This window comes from Chiloscyllium plagiosum, unplaced genomic scaffold (genome assembly GCF_037043375.1).
Source record: "Chiloscyllium plagiosum isolate Xiang-an unplaced genomic scaffold, Cpla_swu_hap1 HiC_scaffold_26, whole genome shotgun sequence".
Taxonomy (NCBI): Eukaryota; Metazoa; Chordata; class Chondrichthyes; order Orectolobiformes; family Hemiscylliidae; genus Chiloscyllium; species Chiloscyllium plagiosum.
Genome location: NW_028270164.1, coordinates 42,722,689 through 42,742,685, shown reverse-complemented (window position 1 = coordinate 42,742,685; position 19,997 = coordinate 42,722,689). Strand labels below are relative to the sequence as shown.

At 37.8% G+C, this 19,997-nt stretch overlaps 1 protein-coding gene across 3 annotated transcripts in view; it reads left to right on the top strand.

Annotated features, from left to right (window-relative positions):
- The window catches only part of bltp3a (bridge-like lipid transfer protein family member 3A), a 123,972-nt gene extending 104,294 nt beyond the window's left edge, over nucleotides 1-19,678 (top strand). Inside the window, exons 18-21 of one of the 3 annotated variants that reach the window (XM_043716922.2) lie at nucleotides 219-475; nucleotides 2,546-2,654; nucleotides 7,500-7,666; nucleotides 12,941-19,678. In XM_043716922.2, coding sequence (XP_043572857.2) covers nucleotides 219-475; nucleotides 2,546-2,654; nucleotides 7,500-7,666; nucleotides 12,941-13,057 — 650 coding nt within the window. In that variant the 3' untranslated portion in view covers nucleotides 13,058-19,678. Of the gene's footprint in view, nucleotides 1-218; nucleotides 476-2,545; nucleotides 2,655-7,499; nucleotides 7,667-12,937 lie in introns of those variants that run through there. The other 2 variants (XM_043716921.2, XM_043716925.2) reach the window with 2 other exon arrangements.
- Nucleotides 19,679-19,997: the final 319 nt, after the last annotated feature.

The following is a 19,997-nucleotide window of genomic DNA, read 5'->3' as shown; positions in this document are numbered from 1 at the left end:
GCTAGCTTGACAAGTTAGTCTTCAAGTGGTCATCTGATTTCCTTTTTGAAGTCACCAATCTGTGTTCCTATCAGAGTTCCAGGTCATTGCATCATGAGCAGTGATGGTCAGATTATTTTAGCTTTATTAAACATCTCTCTTCAATCTAATAAAGTTCTGAAGCATTCCTTTTTACAGAGAGATTTTTCAATTTTTTAAAAACTTTTTTTTTAAAACAGGTTTTCAGAAAGCGTGCTCTCTGGAGTCCAAGAGAACCCAACCTGCTGTGTGTTTGAGATTTGAATCAGGACCCCACTCGGCAGTTCTCTCTCCTCTTGCTGTCAAGAATGGATTTCTGCAATTCCACATCAATAATTACAATGCAGAGCTGTTGATGTCATCTCTCACAAATCTGGGCCCGTTCTTGGAAGATGAGACCATTCCAGAAGTGATTCCAATGAAGATAGAACTTTTTAACTGTAGATTAACTCTGAAGGTATGAGACAGTTATCAATTAAATTATTTCTTTTACTTGAAAGGGAATCAGAATGATTCCAACTTGACATTACATGACAAATAATGGAATTCTATAATCAAAATTCCAACAGAAAATCATCCAGCAAGTGCAAGTATTGAGTGTCATCAGAGTCCCAAAAAAAATGGTTATGCTTTGCTAACCATTGTGCGTGGGAAATCATGTCTCACAAACTTGTTTGAAGTTTTTGGAAAAGTAACAGAGGATTGAGAGCAGAGTGGTGGATGTGATTTATATGGACTTGTGTAAGGTATTCGATGTGGTTTCCCATGGGAGACTGGTTAGCAAGGTTAGATCTCATGGAATACAAGGAGAACTAGCCATTTGGATACAGAGCTGGCTCAAAGGTAGAAGACCGAGGGTGGTGGTGGTGGTGGGGAGTTGTTTTTCAGACTGGAGGCCTGTGTCCAGGCGTGCCACAAGGTTCGGTGCTGGGTCCACTACTTCCCTCATTTATATAAATGATTTGGATGTGAGCATAAGAGGTATAGTTATAAGTTGCAGATGACACCAAAATTGTAGGCTTAGTGGACAGCGAAGAAGGTTACCTCTGAGTACAATGGGATCTTGATCAGATGAGCCAATGGGCTGAGGAGCGGCAGATGGAGTTTAATTTAGATAAATGTGAAGTGCTGCATTTTGGGAAAGCAAATCTTAGCAGGACTTATACACTTAATGGTAAGGTCCTGCGGAGTGCTAGATGAACAAGGAGACCTTGGAGTGTAAGTTCAAAGCTCCTTGAAAGTGGAGTCGCAGGTAGATAGGATAGTGAAGAAGGTGTTTGGTATGCTTTCCTTTATTGGTCAGAGCATTGAAAATAGGAGTTGGCTCTATTTTGAATTCTCTTGAAAAATAACAAAATGTAATCTAATTTAGCTAGTAGAGTTGGGCTTTTTAAAGTAGTTCCAAAAAAGACTCCTAACTACAAATTAGACATGAGTCATTGGGCAAATAGCAAGTTTTTTAAAATACAGAAAAGACAGTTGGGGCTAAAGCTTGTTACTCAAATGGCAATTAGTTGAAGTGATGATCATGGGAATTTGTATAGGAACCACTGTTGTTCACATGAATGTAGACTCTAGGACCAAAAAGTACAATTTAAAAAGTTTTACAGATGACACTAAATTAGGAGTTGTAGTCAAGACTGTGATAAAATGGAGCAAGACATTAAACTTGATCAGTTAAAGCATTTGTCAAATGACTTGAGTACAGCTAAGAAAGATAGTAGAAAGAATAAGGTCACACAGACCTTGGAAATAAGTGTATAATTTAGTTACAGTAAATAGACCTCTAGGACACAGCTTCACAAATCAAAGTTGTGATTCCAGATTAATAAGACCTGTTGTTTAAGCAGGAGTTAATTTCCAGAGTGTTAGAGTTGAAAAGCAGAGAAATTATTTTAAGATTTTGTCAAACCTTGGTTTGGACCACATCAAATACAGTGAAAATTTTAGTCTCCATTTTATGGAAAAGTTGTGAAATAGTGCAAAAAAGGCTTTATTAAGCTCCCACAAGAATTGAGAATACCCATCAGCAAAAATTGAACTGTCTGGGTCTCATCTGGATTCTGCAAGAGTTTGATGTTTCTACTTGGTGATTTCAAAGCTGGGAGAATAGATACTACTCACTGATAAATTCAATAAAGATAAATCAAGAAAAGCTTCTTCACCCAGACCTTGATTAGATTGTAAGACACTGTGTATATTTCGGAGTAGTTGTGGTGATTAGTTTAAGTTGTGTTTTAAGGATAGATTAGTTAAATTCGTGAGGGAGAAAGAAGTGGAATATTATGTTGATGGAGTTAGATGAAGAGGGATGGGAGAACGCTCACATGGAATATAAACACTCGGTTTGACTGTACTTTTTATTTAGTGATTATTAATCCGATGAGAAAATTGTAATAAAATTGTAGTAAAATCAATGTATACTTGGTAGTGCTTTACAATCTGCTTTTTTTTTCTGTAAATTTAAACCAATGAGCATTATTGGAATATGAAATACTTACTTGCGTTAAACTCTTCTTATGAAAAGGATGATGGCCCACGAATATATGCTACATCTTCTGGTCCTGTACCTCTGCATCTTGATGTTGATCGCCTTCTGGTTCAGCGGATTGATGACGGGACTTTTTGTATAAGAGGTAAGTCGTTAACGTTTTGAATCTAGTCTGTGTGCTTGAGATCTTTACATCTCTATCCCCATTATCTACACTTAGTTACTAGAATGTCCAATTGAATTGGACTTGGTTTTTGTATACACAAGTGAAAACGTAATCAAGTATTGATATTCTCAGAAGTGCATTTAAGTGGCAATGTTAATTTAGAAAAAGGCAGATGTTTGAGCTGTGATTGACAGGATATGCAATGAACAATTTTAACCATGGAGTAGAGAAATTTAATATTGGGATATTAGGAGTTTGAACATTCTTCCTGTATATGCATGGGTTTCCTGTACCTGTTTCGGTTTCCGCCCAGAGTCCAAAGGTATGCAGGTTAACTGGATTGGCCTTGCTAAATTGCCCATGGATGTACAGACTACATGGATTAGCCACAGTAAATGTGGGGTTAGGGGAGAGGGTGCTGTCTGGGTGGGCGGCTCTTCAGAGAATTGTTGTGGACTTGTTGGACTGAATGGCCACACTATAGGGATAGTTGGACATGGAGGTGAAAAGAGGTGAGCTCAGTGCTGGATAGGAGTGGGGAACTTCATTTTGGAATAGAATGCTGAGGTCACAAATAGTCTGCTTCTGTTTGATATTATCAATCAGAAATGTACACAAATTGTCATGGCAGTCTGAAGGTGGTGGCTTTGATCCAGTAATATTGCATGTAGGGAATTAAACACCAAATGTTAGATAAACACATAACCTGATAGTGGAAACTGTTGAACCATTGAGAACTAATTATACAGAGATTTGGAACTGGATACATACAGAAGCAAGCTTCAGGCTATTGTGCCAACAGATTATTGTGGCTGGTGGTTTTGTTTTCAGAATGCAGGCAGCTATTACGCTAGAGATGTTCTTACTATAATCAAATTGCAGAGTAAAGGCAAGTGAGGGCAGTGTTGCCAAGCTGGATGGTATCAGAGTGGTGTTAAAGGATACTTTGGTCAACTGTGTTGGGGGCTGCAAGAAAAGAGAGTAACTGTTACATTTACGATGGACTGCAATTTGTGATCTTTGTTGTCACGTCAGTGTTGACTCTGGTGGAAAACTGGAGAGAATCACGTTGGCGTTTAAGGGAAACTGGATTAATGTCTTGAGGGTTGGGCTGCAGTCAAAACATGAAGAAGCAGTTTGGAAAGGAAGGGTAGGTTGGAAATCTGGTTGTCTGCAGGATGGAGGAGATCAAGGTGCATTTGTTTTTGAAAGAGAGGCGTCAAACTGTTCTTTAGAAATGGGGGAATCTTTACTTGATATCAAGGAATTGTTAACGGATGAAAAGCCTAGATATCGCTATTCTTGATACTGATAGTTGCCTTCAGGATAGGAGACCAGTAGAAATTGGTGCTGGCCTTCTCAGATAGTAAGCTAATAGCGTCTTGGTTGTGATAAGGAATTGATTAATGTAAAAACACTGATAACTTCCTTTCTCACGCGAGATATATTTCAATGATTCACAAAAATTCACAAACAGGAAAGTGGCTTGAAGTGTGTATACTTCAATGCAAGAAGTATACGAAATAAGGTAGGTGAACTTGCAGCATGGGTTGGTACCTGGGATTTCGATGTTGTGGCTATTACGGAGACATGGGTAGAACAGGGACAGGATTGGCTGTTGCAGGTTCCAGGGTTTAAATGTTTTAGTAGGGTCAGAGGTGGGGGTAAAAGAGGGGGAGGTGTGGCATTACTTGTCAAAGATCGTATTACAGCGGTGGAAAGGACGATGGATGAAGACTTGCCATCTGAGGTAGTTTGGGCTGAGGTTAGGAATAGGAAAGGTGAGGTCACCCTGTTAGGAGTTTTCTACATGCCTCCTAATAGTCCTAGAGATGTAGATGAAAGGATTGCGAGGATGATTCAGGAGAAGAGTGAAAGTAATAGGGTGGTTGTTGTGGGGGCTTTAACTTTCCAGATATTGACTGGGAAAGCTATAGCTCGAGTTCGTTAGATGGGTCGGTGTTTGTCCAATGTGTGCAGGAGGGTTTCCTGACACAATATGTAGACAGGCCAACAAGAGGTGAGGCCATACTGGATTTGGTTCTGGGTAACGAGCCAGGCCAGGTGTTAGAATTGGAGGTAGGTGAGCACTTTGGGGACAGTGACCACAATTCGGTGACTTTTACTCTAGTGATGGAGAGGGATAAGTGTGCACTGCAGGGCAAGAGTTATAGCTGGGGGCAGGGAAATTATGATGCGGTGAGGCACGACCTAGGATGCGTGGCTTGGAAAAGTAGACTTCAGGGCATGGGCACAATTGATATGTGGAGCTTGTTCAAGGAGCAACTATTGAGTGTCCTTGATAAGTATGTACCTGTCAGGCAGGGAGGAAAGGGTCGTGTGAGGGAGCCGTGGTTTAATAAGGAATTGGAATCCCTTGTTAAATGGAAGAGGGCGGCCTATGTAAAGCTGAGGCATGAAGGTTCAATTGGGGCAATTGAGAGTTATAATGTAGCCAGGAAGGATCTGAAGAGAGAGCGAAGAGCAGCAAGGAGGGGACATGAAAAGTCCTTAGTTGGTAGGATTAGGGAAAACCTTAAGGCTTTCTATAGGTATGTCAGGAATAAAAGAATGACTAGGGTAGGAATAGGTCCAGTCAAGGATAGTAGTGGCAAGTTGCGTGTGGAGGCTGAAGAGATTGGGGAGACACTGAATGAATACTTTTCGTCAGTATTCACTCAGGAACAGGACATTGTTGCCGATGTGAATATTGAGTCACAATTAATTAGAATGGACGGCTTTGAGGTATGTAGGGAAGAGGTGTTGGAAATTCTGGAAAGGGTGAAAATAGACAAGTCCCCTGGGCCTGATGGCATTTATCCTAGGATTCTCTGGGAAGCAAGGGAGGAGATTGCAGAGCCATTGTCCTTGATTTTTATGTCCTCGTCTACAGGAATAGTGCCAGTAGACTGGAGGATAGCAAATGTGGTTCCCTTGTTCAGAAGGGGAGTAGGGATAACCCTAGTAACTATAGGCCGGTGAGTCTCACTTCTGTTGTGGGCAAAGTCTTAGAATTCTAAGAGATAGGATTTATGAACATCTGGATAGGAATAATGTGATCAAGGATAGTCAGCATGGTTTTGTGAAGGGCAGGTCGTGCCTCACAAACCTTATTGAATTCTCTGAGAAGGTGACTAAGGAGGTAGACGAGGGTAAAGCGGTAGATGTGGTGTATATGGATTTTAGTAAGGCGTTTAATAAGGTTCCCCATGGTAGGCTACTGCAAAAAATACGGAGGTATGGCATTGAGGGTGAGTTGGAGGTTTGGATTAGGAATTGGTGACTTGATAGAGGTGTACAAGATGATTAGGGGTTTAGATAGGGTTAACCATGAGAACCTTTTTCCACGTATGGAGTCAGCTATTACGAGGGGGCATAGCTTTAAATTAAGGAGTGGTAGGTATAGGACAGATGTTCGGGGTAGATTCTTTACTCAGCAAGTCGTGAGTTCATGGAATGCCCTGCCAGTAGCAGTGGTGGACACTCCCTCTTTATGGGCATTTAAACGGGCATTGGATAGGCATATGGAGGATAGTGGGCTAGTGTAGGTGAGGTGGGCTTGGATCGGCGCAACATCGAGGGCCAAAGGGCCTGTACTGCGCTGTATTTTTCTATGTTCTATAAATATCCACTACTTTCAATGACTAGAACATTAGAATAATTGTAGTCCTTTATAATTTGAACTCTTGTGGTATTTGTGTGTATCATTGGCTAGTCTTTACCTTACCAATTATTAGAGGTCTTTGATGTGAATTCATCAACATTTTCCCTATTTTCACTGAAAGAAAAATGGTTGATCAGGGAAATAGTCATGTTCAATTCACTGCAGCCTGTTAAAGCCCTCAATGATTTTTCATTGTTTAATTCTTATTTCAGTTTTGAATTATGAACTGGAAATTACTGGGGGACTTTAGGACAACTCGTAAAAGGAGAAGAACAGATCAAACCAGCTTTGTTTGTGAGACGTGGCCTGGAAGCTAATTGCGGGCTGATCCTTGATCAGAAAAGTTCTAACATATAGAGTAACCTGGGAAAAGCATTATGTACAAGAAGTTGGCTATTAATGAAATCAGTTCCTGGGGATGGATTCCAACAAGTCTGGAAGAGACCCTATAATTCAAGCAGACAGTGGTTGTTGAATGGTAATTGAGTTGGTCAGCCTATCAAAGTGGAACTAGAATTTTAAGTTTCTTTTTAAACTTTGAGTGGTTTTGAGCTGCTACTGAAATTGTATTAAACTTTGAAAGCTCCCTGCCTAATGTGATACATTAGGTTCTGACAACTCAGTAGAAAGCTGTATTTGAAGTATTGTTGCCTTTGTTGGGTGAACTGAAAGTAACTTTGATCAACATTTCAGGAAAAGCAGCTATGGAGTCCTGTTAAACAACACTAGTGAAAGCCATTGAAGTAATCTGGCCAGTTTTGTTGTTTTGCTTGTCCCCTAACTGTGTTTATTTATCTACCTGTCTTTCTTTTGTTTGAATGAGAACTAATGGGTTTAAAGCAAAGATACCTTTCAGCTTGTCATGTTTGGTTTTCACTTTGCAAAATTTAGTGTGTATTTAATAAGTAGTTAAATGCTTTAACTACAAAACCAATGTCTAGAAACGTAATTATTTGCAAACTCTGGTTATGAACCATTGGAGTAACTATTTGGGAAGGTCTTTGCTATAATTTTACTGTGTTACCAATGCAGAGGCAGAACATCTGATTTGGTTCACCTATCTGTCTCCATGTTGTAACATCTAATATTATTAAATTTAGTTTGTAATTTGTGGTGTTGGTAGTTCTGATTTTTTTTGTTGTTGTTACTTCCTGTGTTAGCGTTGCAGACAGATCAAAATGAGCCAGTATTGACAAAACTGGAGAATTATTTGGTCACCACTGGATCGCATCAGACCCAACTTGGACCAATCAAAAATAGGGGAATGCAGTCACTCTCTGAGACCCAGAGTCCATCAGATCTGGGCATCAGCACCACCAAGGACATGGTATGTATACTAAGTCATATTTAGTTTTTTTAAAATTCTTTCACAGGATGTGGGTATTGCTCCCCAAGCCAGCACTTTTTACTCAACTTCTATGACATTAAGAAGGTGCTACTGCCATGAAGCATGCATTTTGTTTAGTGAAGTTATTCCTATGGATTTTGCAATCTTGTAGGATTTTGACCAAGTTTTACAATAATAAATTTCCACTTAGGAAAGACATGAAGGGGAACCTCAAGGGTTTGTTGTCCTTGATGAGTTGTTGCAATGCATCTTGTGGATAGTACATGCGAGACCCAGTGTTTTCTGGTAAAAGTAAACATTTATAAGGTGGATAGTGTCCTAATGAAGTTGAGATTCTTGTATTGTTGGAATTTTGCTCATGTGGAAAAGATGTCATCACAGCCAGTTTTATGCCTTTGGATGGTTAGAGAAGGTGGGTTACTCTCTGTACAATGCTTGGAAATTGTAGCATTTGTGTGGCTGACTCAGTTAATTTTCTGCTCACTGGTTACTAGGTGATGGGAAATTAGTGTTCTGCTTCACTGAGGTCATGCATTGGAAATGCAGTCCTGCTACTCCTGGAGATGTCACTACCAAAATTAATGAATTAAAAACTACACAGTATTAGTAATTTAGTTGTTTTTCAGACCCAAGTTGGTAGAAAGCATGGACCAGGTTTCTGCATTTGACTAAAATGACTTTATTACAAGTAAGTTGATTCGAACTGCAGATAAACAAGTATGAACTGTCTGCATTTAACTTCACTAATTAAAACATAAATCAACTTAGTAAATGTCCTCCCTATGCACATACAGACAGGTTCAGATGGACAGTCAAATCCTGGGTGTTACGAAGTGAGGAAAGACTGGCAAGGCTGCTTCAGTGGACAGTGTTCACAGGGTTTGCTGAGATAATCCTTTTGTTGATGAGACCTCTGGATCTCAAACTTTCTTTCTTCTCTAGGTACTTGTTTACATGTGACACAAGAAGGCTCATTTACATTTTTATAAAGGTCTCTGACTTATTGAAAATCATAGCAACTGATGACGGGAAATAAACAGGCAATCTTCAAGCTTGGCAATGCTTTTTATTTCAAAAGTCTGATGGCTTCTGCCCCAAATATTTACACCCCACGCTGCTCTGATACCATGGGCGACAGTCACATTTTTGCAGTAGGACTTTATCATCAAATATTGGTCACCATTTCGCACACCATTCAGCTGCTTGTTATCAGTTAAATTTCCATTCACACACAGCCCTCTGGCTCCAGCTTGTTTGTAATTAGGCTTTTCGCACTGCATAAACCAACAACCATTTACTAATTGCTCACAATCAGTATCAGGTAATGTTTTTAAAAATTGCAGTAATCCTTCAACAGCCTTTGGCTTTTAAACCAGTCATCTTCTCATTTTGGTCCACAATCAAAAATTGAGAGGAATAAAACAAATTAGTGCTTACATTAGATGATAGTCATGTTCGTTCTTGTTGCATGCCTGACCAGCATTAAGGATGTCCCCTCCCTAGAGGAGATTAATTTGGAAGTGGTAGAGAGGCTAAATAATGTTGTGAAGTTGGTGTGTGGGAAATTGTAAATTGGGGAAAGCATTGCATTGTCTCTTTAAAAGATGGGGTTTTTCGGTGTGGGTGGGGTGTAAATATTTGGGGCAGAAGCCATCAGACTTTTTAGTCAGGGGCATGATCCAGTTGTTATGGTCTAACAGGAGCTAATAATATAGATCAAACTAGGAATAGCTGAGGAACTTTGAGGAGCCAGTGTCTAATTTAATAAGAGCTCCTGAGATGATCATGACTGGATTGCTGTTTAGGCAACATGCTAATTGTGCTAAACAAATTAGAATTGACTGTGTGGCTTGTAGCAGACAGCACTTTGACTCAAAGGATGCTAATAAAGTACTTAAGGGAGAGGGAGCTGCTTTGTTGGAATGAGCTGCATTAATTCATACTGCGAGCAGTTCCTTGGTAAAGTGACAAACTTGAGCTGAAAAGAAGATCTTAAGTTTAACATGGTGGGTCGGCTTCAGATGAGGGAGAATTTAAAAATCCGAAGAAATAGTAAGACCGACATAGTTATTTGATTTTTCTTTTCAAAATGTAGTCTGTGACAGGAAAAGTGCATCAGTGATTGGGATAAAATCAAGTGGTTATAAACTTAAAATTGACGGTGCTGTTATCTGAATGTGGGAAGTCTTTCTAACCAAGATGGATTAATTATTGACTCAATAGAGGTACAAGAGTTGGATCTGGTAACAGTTATGAAGATGTAGTAGAGTGGTGAACAGCGTTTAGGATCTCACTATTCCAGAATACCATGCATTGACAAGAGATACAAGTCGAGAACTTGGGATTGGTGTTTAACTCTGAAGAATGACATGACAGTCATGAGGAAGGACCTTGGCTAAAAACAGCAAGAACAGCATCAGTATGGGTGGAGATGAGCAATAACAAAGGACAGAAAAGATGAGTGGAAGTAATTCCTTGTCCTCACAGTAACTTTTATTTCTTATTATAACTATTTGCAGTAAAGATGTTACAGTAATCATGGAACTTGAATCTTGACATGGGCTTTAGAAATAAAACCAGTTTAGATGAAATGTTCATGCAACATGTTGTCCAGTAAGTAGTATAGTAAGGCCTCTATAAATCAGTAGTAGGTTCTTTTAGATCCTTAATACAAAAATGCAATACTTTTCAGGCCTGAGCACCATTTTCCATGTCCTTGCCCCAACTCCCACAAACCAGGCCTTTTCATCATGTGGGCTATCACAACCAACTACTTGTCAACTTATTATGGTCACCATTAACTGCTATTAATTCTCCCAGACCCATTAACCATGATTCATTCCTTTTGTGTATACATATTTATAGCTGGGAAAGAAGTAGGGAAGTGGTAGAGAGGCTAAATAATGTTGTGAAGTTGGTGTGTGGGAAATTGTAAATTGGGAAAAGCATTGCATGGTCTCTTTAAAAGATGGGGTTTTTCAGTGATTAATGTTAAAATGAATGTCTGTGAACTGCTTTAAAGTTTGTCGGAGCAGAGAGAGCCTGAATTGAGACATTTTTTATTGAAAGACCAAGTAGCAGTTTTTAACAAGACCGTCTTTTTAAATTTAGCCAATTTAAATTAGGCCCTCAGCTACTAAAAACCTATTAAATTTAAGTCTGATGGTTTTGACAGCCGAGAACCAAAAATTGATAGGTCATCAAGGGCATAAATGGGTATTTGGAAAATCAGGAGAGGGCCAACTGCCATCTGTTAAGAGATAACAGCTCTCTGCTCTTAGAGAAAACACCACTTATTTACCATGGTACACTGCGGCACACCATCTAAAATTCTGAAAGAAGAATCTACAGAGAGAACTTCCTGATGGAAGGATCAGTGGAGAAGACACAAAGTTTGAAGATGTGTAATCTGGCTGTAATTTTGAGGGGCTAAATTCTATTGTTATATAAGTGGAACTTGTATTCATTGGAAAAGCATGCTATTAGAATCTTGCGTTCTTTGGGAATATTTAATAGTTAGAGGGGGATTGTTTAGTCTGTTAAATGGTTTAGTTAATTTGTTCACTGTTCGAGTTGGATAAATTGTCATTTGACAGTTGTAAAATGAGTATCAGGGATCTTTCTTACGTACTAGGTTAAAAATCACACAACACCAGGTTATAGTCCAACAGGTTTAATTGGAAGCACACTAGCTTTCAGAGTGCCGCTCCTTTATCAAGTGGTTGTGGCACTCTGAAAGCTAGTGTGCTTCCAATTAAACCTGTTGGACTATAACCTGGTGTTGTGTGATTTTTAACTTTGTACACCCCAGTCCAACACCGGCATCTCCAAATCTTACCGACTAGGAGTTGCTAAGTAAATAGATTACACCCCTTCTCACACTGTTTTAACAGTTTATAGGGTGAGGTGCTCCCCTTTGGGTGATTTGATTTTAGTTCTCAGAAGGGAGGCTAACCTCCAGTTTATAACAATAATTATGGTCTGTCTTTACAGAGGAAGATGCAAGGGACTTGTAAAAATGAAGTGAAAGAATTTGCTAGTTTAAAAAACATTATGTAATGATCCATGCCCCAAAGTGTTGAGAAAGGTAGCTATCAAAATTTTCATCTTCCAGTATTCTGTCAATTTTGGAATGATGCCTGCTGGAAAATGTAATCTCCAAGTTAAGAAAGGAGGGAGAGAGGAGAATGTAAATCATAGACCTGTTAGCCTGAATTCTGTAATCAGGGTAATAAATCTGCTTTAAAGGATGTGATTACTGGACACTTGGGTGGGGGTTGGTAATCTGGCCAGAGTCAACATGGATTTATGATAGATTAGAATTGTCTTTCACTAAGGATTGTTGAAGCTCGCTCATTGATGTGCAGCATGGAAATTTAGGTTTGTAGATAATAAACATGAGAGATATGAGGATAGTGCAGGAAAATGGCATTTAGGTTGATCGGTCATGAATCAATATCTATACTGCATAACAGGAGAATATTAATTGGTCAGCAAGTGGTGGGTTGAGGTGTTGCCTTTGTTCTTGTTAATACTGATTGACAGTTAACTGCTAGGTTTGTTTGACAACTCAACGCAATGAATCAGTGATAGTTATTCATTGGTCAGGACATTGGTTTGCTTTTCAGGGCAAAGAGATTTAACTAGCTAGTTTAAAATGTAAACAAACCAGGAGGTTAACTGTGAATCGTTGCATGGATGCATTCTGCATAGTATTGCTTCTCTCATTTATAACCCACTTGCTGGGGTCAATCATCAGTTTCCTGTCATGCAGTATAAATGTTAGTTTTTCCCTTTAAGTTGATGTTTCTTATTAATTGCCTGGAGTACAAGACAAAGAGCTCCAACAAAATGTATTTTCACAGCAATAGGCAATTTTACATGTTAAGAGGTTATTGAAAGAGCAGGTGTGACTATTTGTCTGGTTATCACAACAGAAATTCTGTTTCATACAAAACAAACCTGATGCTGGTAAGACTGTGTGCCTGCTCTGTTGTTCCGTTAGTAAAATTCCAAGTACTAACATTCAAGCTAGAGGGAATTTGGTGTTCAAACTTGCAGTGATGGCTTGCCTCAACACAAAGTGTGGTTTATGCAAAGTCCATGTCCTGAGAAAATGTAGATTGTTAACACTGTTTCGTTGTTCTAGAGGGCAAGGTTTTAACACTTGTTGAATGTTAACACTTCTGTTGCTCTGACTCTTCCAAGTTGATTAATAGTGCTCATTACTGGGTATTTTTCTGTTTCAAGCAGAATGAAATCCTTAGGCAGGAACTTGCCAGCATGAAGGAAGCTTTGACCAAGGCAAATCAAGATCGGGAGAGATTGCTGCAAGAAGTCAAGAAGCTGAATCCTGACTTTAAGCTTTGACAGTCACTACAGCCCAGCATACTGTTGCTGCTGCTAACAGGCCAAACACACACTGATTAGAACAAATAGTATTTTCTGATTGATTGTTGGAAAGATCAGCATAAAACTTGAGTTACCAAGTGAGTCCAGCAGCAGCAGCTACAAGAGCAAGGTCAATCTGTGTGGAAGAGACCTTTCTTGAGTTCCAGTGATATTTTGTACTAATTTGTCAAGATGGCAATATCCTGGTTGTTGCACACAGCACTTTTGAAGTGTGATTATGGTGGTTATAAGATTGCACTATAACTTCAGATCGTTAAATTGATGACCACCTTTCCTCTTTTTAAAAAAAAAAGCCTGGAATAAATGAGTTGCAAGTATTACTGCTTGAGGCCTCTGATAGCAGCAGAGTTTTGGTTGGTGTATTTGAATGAAGAATGGAGAGGAATGTTGAATTAGTAGCGTGTATAACCGACTGACTGGGAATGTTGGTTTACTCTGATACAAGCAACCGAATGATACCAGTATTGTTAATTCAGGACCAGCAAGTTAACTAAAAGTGCATCTTTGTGACCTTGTGCTCCCTAATTTATATTCTGTGTATATATTAATCACATTTTACAGAAGAGCTGGTTTATAAGGTCCTATGAAATCACTTGCAACCTCTGACGACTGCCATGCAAGTATGCTTTTGAAGAACTTGTGAAGCAGTTCCGGTGTACTTGTGGCTATTGTTGCACATTTTGCCAGCAAAATAAAAACTAGCCAATGATTTTGAAACAGTTTTTTTTTAAAAAAGAAGAATATTTTGAGCTCTTTACATTCAGTTAACTTTTGGAGTTATCTCTAAGATTCCATGAGTGTTCCAGTCTTCCCAGTTATGAGCAACTGTTGATGTAGACAACAATACAACTAATCTGCTTTGGTGAGAATCCCTTGTGAAGGGCTTCCTTTTGGGCTGGACAACAGTATGTTTAAGGTTCTGAATAATTGTATTGCAAATTGGTTTGCACTGCTTCATCATAAATCGTTTCAGCCAAATTTTCTTATCCACCATCTAGTTAATGATCATGGCACACTCCACCATAGGTAGGACCAATGATGGAAAATCTTGGGAAATCAGCTTCTCTACAACTTGGCTTGTTGTAGCTTAACATTGATCAGGTTTCTGGTGTAATCCAACATTCACACTGTTACTTGTTTTTCTCCTCTTTTGATCTTCCTATTTTTTTGCCCCCCAAAAAAATCTAGGTGCAAATGATCTTTTGTACTTTTTTTTAAAAATCTGCTAAAATTTAAATTTGACAAAATGCAACATTGGTACTTGAATTACTTGTAACACTTGCCAAGTAAAACCAGCAAGCTAGTGTAAATAACTTTATTTCTAACCTCAGTGTGAACAAACGTTGTGCTTGCTATCTGAGGTATAGCACACTGCTGTCCAAATTTTTGCTATCCTTACACAAGGGAGTGACATTTACATTGTAAAATAGGAAATGGTTCAAGGCAAATGTATGTACTGTACTGTACATTTAGGTACTTTCAACCTATTTAAGTCACTTCACTAATAATCTTTCTAAACATTATTGCTCATGATCAGATTTCTTCATGGAAGCAAGTTCTTTTTAACCTACATCTCATTAGATACTCTGAATCGGTAGTTGAATTGTGATAACAGATGTTGAGCTTGGCTTGCTACTCTGAATCTTTTGTTTGATACATGATGGCCGAGTTTTGACTTTGGGTGCTGCAATGCATACCCAACCCCCCTTTTTTTTTTATTTGATATCCACAGTTATTCCCAGAATAAGTGGCCATCTCAAATTGTGATTTTGTTTCTGTAATCTTAAAACATAACTGTTAAATGGAGTTAAATGAGACTGTTCTTTGTTTCCTTGGGGTTCTGAGAGCTGTGCATGTTGGAGTACCAACTTATGTTTTTCAAAGATAAAAGCATCACCTTTGTAGATTAGTTTCTTTACCAATGTGGGCAAGTTAAATATGAATCTCTGAAATCAGCATTAATTGCTGTCTGAGCATTTTATGAAAATACAGCAGCACTCCAACCTCCACCAGGATGCTTTGGGTTTTCTGTTTCCAAAATCCTGGGAGTCAAAATTGCTCTGGTCAACAAATTGTATAGGGATCTAATTCTTGCAGGCAGTGCAGACTTGACCTAGTTACTGTATCCCCATATCCTGTCCAGAATCAGAACACCAGAATCTCTCCACTTTCATCAAGTTGAAGTAGAAATAAAGTTATTCAAACTTGTTCCATAGTAAGTGTAGGGTGAACTGCCTCTTTAGATGGACAATACTTGGAGTAAAAGTTATCCTGAAGTGTATTAGGTGTTGCCAAAAAATGGCACCCTCTTATGAAGCACAAGACTATGATATGTTTGGTTTCTGACGAGCTAGATATTCCGTGGTGCTCCTGCCTGCTCTGTTTCAATTGACTGTTGGTTGATTACACAATCAACAAATATTTTCAGTAAGTTTGGAACAACTGAACTTCTCACTACAGTAATTATGGATTTTTTTTATTTTTGTCAGTTTATTACATTAGAGCTTCACTGAAACTGTTTTGTTCCACAATTAGTATTAAGTTCCAGGATGAAGCATTCCTTCAGATTTGAAGTGCCAACAAAATGTTTGGATCAATTTCCAACTGATGAACAATAGAAGAGGAAAGTCATTATTCGCTATTAAAATAAATGTGAGGGGGTTAGAGACAGTGACCATTTTTTTTTCTACCTAATTTTCATTCTCATACTACTGTAACAGGTACTGTAACTTAATTCGTGTTACATCACAATCAGAGTTGGCAAAATATTTTTATTGTTTACGATGAAACAAGTTGAAGAATTTGTAACCTGAACCAATTTAGCAAACCGCAGGATGAATTTTCATCATATTTTTGACTGGGTGGGGAAAGAAAGAAATGAGCTCCAGTGTGTACTCCTTTCTCAGCTTGACTCTAATGAAAGTGCATGCGTGATGATGTTGGGTGCTATGTGCTTCTCTAAGATTCCATAAAAGCTGAGTAACTTATTGACAGTTAATGCCTTGGCTCACATGAAGAGTGGCTATTTGGGTTGGTATTGGGGGGAACATGGTGTTTGTGCTTGGATAGTGTGAACGTTATATTGTATTAAGACTGAAAGGATGCAGTGCCTATGTAGCCATGCTGGCTATGAATGTGTTGGAAGTTAAGTTTTTGTTCCTCTTTGCGGAAACCTCTTAAGCCCATGATCTTATTTTCCTATTCCTAGGGTGTATTACATTGCTCAGGTGACTACAGAGCAAAACACTATTTTGGAATGATAACAATGTCCTAATTTTCTTTGTTGCTCTCCACTGTCCATTCTTCCACAGTTAAGCTGTTTCTAACCACTGTGATTTAGAAGTGGGACTTTTCAAGTTGGCCATACTGAATACAAATTTCTTGTCTTTTTTTTTTGGGGGGTGTGCAGTACTCTTCCGTAAAGCTCAGCTTTCTGTTACATTGTTGAGGTAAAGAATCTTGAACCAACTAACTGTTCTTTGAGTCAAACTAAATTGTGTTTTAGAACTGAGCTGTCACTACTTGAGCTCACTATTTGAAGTAGCGTGCTCTCCTGACTGCAGCAGTGTAGTAAATAAAGGAGAGAAAATCTCTAACTAGATGTTAGCCAGTTGTCACAGTTTTGCCATTTTTTTCATTTCAGATTTGAGTTGCATTCCCACACTGTAAATCTGCTTCTCATCTGAATAATTGAGCTGGATAAACCACCATTCTCTATCCTGTTACTCATAAATGAGGTTGGAAATAGCAATTGCCATTTACATTCATCAGGCTCAATCTGTGACACTGAAAGAACTAATTACTTTGATAATTAGATTTATGAATTTCTTTTTCTTTGTGCAAATTCAGTTTTCTATATATTGAAGTAAGCTTAAAAACATGGACATCATTGTCTACCAAGAGCTATGTAATCAGGATTGGAAGATGCAACAGCTAACTTTGAAATGCACTTGCAGTTTGTTGTCTGAATAAGTAACTAATCTAATAGCAGTATTAACCACAGTATCTTGCAGCCAGTGGAATTTCACTGGTTGGAACCTCCTGGTTTAAACCAGTGATTTTGTATTAACACTGAACAAAGTAATTTATTTCATTGTGTTTACATTGTGCCTGATAGCATATTTTGAATACTGACTGTGTAAGGAAGGAGTGTCTATGTTTCAAATCTTAAACATTAAATAACAAAGTAGTCTTGCCAAGTTGAATTTATTACTGAACCATTCTTTTGTTACTTGGATTAAATCCAGATGTGGAATACAAATACTGTCGATATTTTTGTAATTCATCTCTTTGAACACAATTTTTTGGCTTTGACCTTTTGTTAATTTGAAGTTTTTGTCTCTAGCTTTTTCTACTTCTAACTAAAAAAAACACTTGAACTTTGAATATGTAATTATTTTGTTTTGAGAACTTGTAAAGTGAGTACTTACTCCTATTTATTAACTATAGTGGCTTTGGAATGCTGATTCCCAACTTGGATATGAGTCACTATTTTCTGATTTCATTTCAACAGTCCATGTGAGGCAAAAGAGCATCTCGCTGTATTTGGTATTTAAGAATGTAAAATATCATGGTACTAGTTTTATCTTTCCCACCTACAGTGCAATGTAAAGCTTTACATCCTTGACTATTGCACTTTGTGAAACAAAGTTGTTGGTGGATCTCTTAATGAATCATTCATTGCTTGGTGTGAAGTAAGACATTCTCATCCTTGACCAGAAATAATGAATCTACCTTTAACATATCACTACTTCATTTTGTAGCATTACTGGTGTTATATTCTGTAAACGGGTCTCTGAATGCAATACGCATCCATAAGTAACTATTTTTAGTCTCCATCAAAACATACACAAGTCTTCATATTGAATTGTTTAAAATAACTCTCTCAAAGCCAAATTATTGTGATCTAAATGTCTCTTACCATCCATCTGATCTTACAACTTTTATCCTTGCTAAACAATGTAATGCCTTTTGACTTGAAATCTTTCCCCTCACTGGCACGACTGGCTACCTTTTCTTTTTACCTTTGTTCCTCCCTCAATTTGGAACAATATTTCCCCATGAAAACTGAATATTGAAGAATAGTGGATACATCCCATGCACTAACATATTCTGCCACCATACACTGACCTCGTAATACCACCCTGCTCTAATTTGTCAAGGACTTAGGGATTATTATACTGATTTACTGGCAGTCAAAAGTCTTCTAAACAAAAGGACTGAACTCTACTATTTGCTTGAATGAAGTATTTTCTTGTGTGCATGGACTGAAATTTAGCAGAATTGTTTTAAATACTGCCACTGACTTTTGTAATCAAATGCTGTATTATGCGCTATCTATACAAAAGCACAATTGATTTACTAAATTTGAAGTGTTAAATTCTGACTTTCCTTCTATATATCTTGCATATTAATTGTTGGTCTAGTTAATCCTCTCCAATATGTACAACTATTAATGTGTGCCACACTTCATTTTGCTTTTAAAATTGCAGTTTATTTAAATTAGAACTTCATCAGAAAGTTTGAGGCAGCACAAACTACTTCAAAACACATTTTAGTGAAACAGGCCGAATATGTGCAAACATTTTGTCTCTCATCTCAGAGACTATGTAATTTTGACATGCTTTTTGAAAACAGCACCAAAATACAAACCTCCAGTGCAGTGGCCCAAATGTTCAAACTGAGCTTGGCTCTGACCATGTGGAAGAACTTGATCCCAAGACTCTAAACGTAAAATGCCAATCAAAATATACTTGTGTTTCAAGTGATTACTTTACTTTAAATTCCAGTTACTTACTTTCTTCCCCTCTCCTATCTATTCTTTGTCCATCTCTTTTTATCCTGGCTAAATAATGTGATGACTTCACTGGGACAACTGCAAACTTTTTATTATTCATTTTAAAATTAAATTCAGGTCAATTTCTCTCAAATTCATTTTTTTTGAGATTTAGAACATTTAAAAATAATATTCCTGTGCCATACATTTGTAAAACTGCAGATAGAACTTGTATGATCAATTTACTTCTTGCCCCTTGATCTTTCTGGTGCTCTTTTACTGTGATTGTGGAAAGGATTGATGATCTGCTGTTTGTATTTTGATGACCATTTCTTGTCAGCATCAGAAGCTAGCATTTCTCCACTGTTGTAATACTGAATTTTTCCAATGCCTTAGTCTAGTGCAAGCAAATGTAGTAATGAAAACTCATTTTAATCATTCCAGGTTTCATTTGTGTAATTTACCTGATGTACAGAAGTCTTTAGAAGTCACAACTAAATGTAATGTAAACAGCTGAAACTTGATTAAACCATTTATGCTTGAGTGAAAGGCACACCCAACTTCTTGCTCAAAAGTATTTTCATACTGTACAGTTAAGAATGCATGAGCATTGCAACACTGTGGTAAAACTACCAGTAAAGTGGTTTAAAATGTGTGTTTGAGGCATTTATGTTGAAATTCTGTATTTTCAGTTCCACATTTTTTCAGTCATTATTATACATGTTGATGACTGACTGACTGGCTGGCTGGTTCTGTGAATCAGTATTGTTAAATATTTTTTGAAATAAATTAACATCTATACATTTTTGTTTCTGATTGGTTGCTGAAATAACATCTTTAATATTCAATAAATGTAACTGGAGTGCTCTTACTTCATAAGGGATCTTTGGATTGATGCAATTTTATTTAGTTAAACAAGCTTCCTGTTACATTTTATTTCATAAAGATGACAGATTCTGCTAAATCTTTCAAATGAAGGAAAAGTAGAAAAGGAATGAACAAGATGAAATATATATGCCTGATTTGGTAATAACCATAGTTTGACAGGAAGGAACAGAAATTACAAAAGAATCCACCAACAAATAATCACTGAAGAGAAAATGATTAAAAGACCAATTTCTC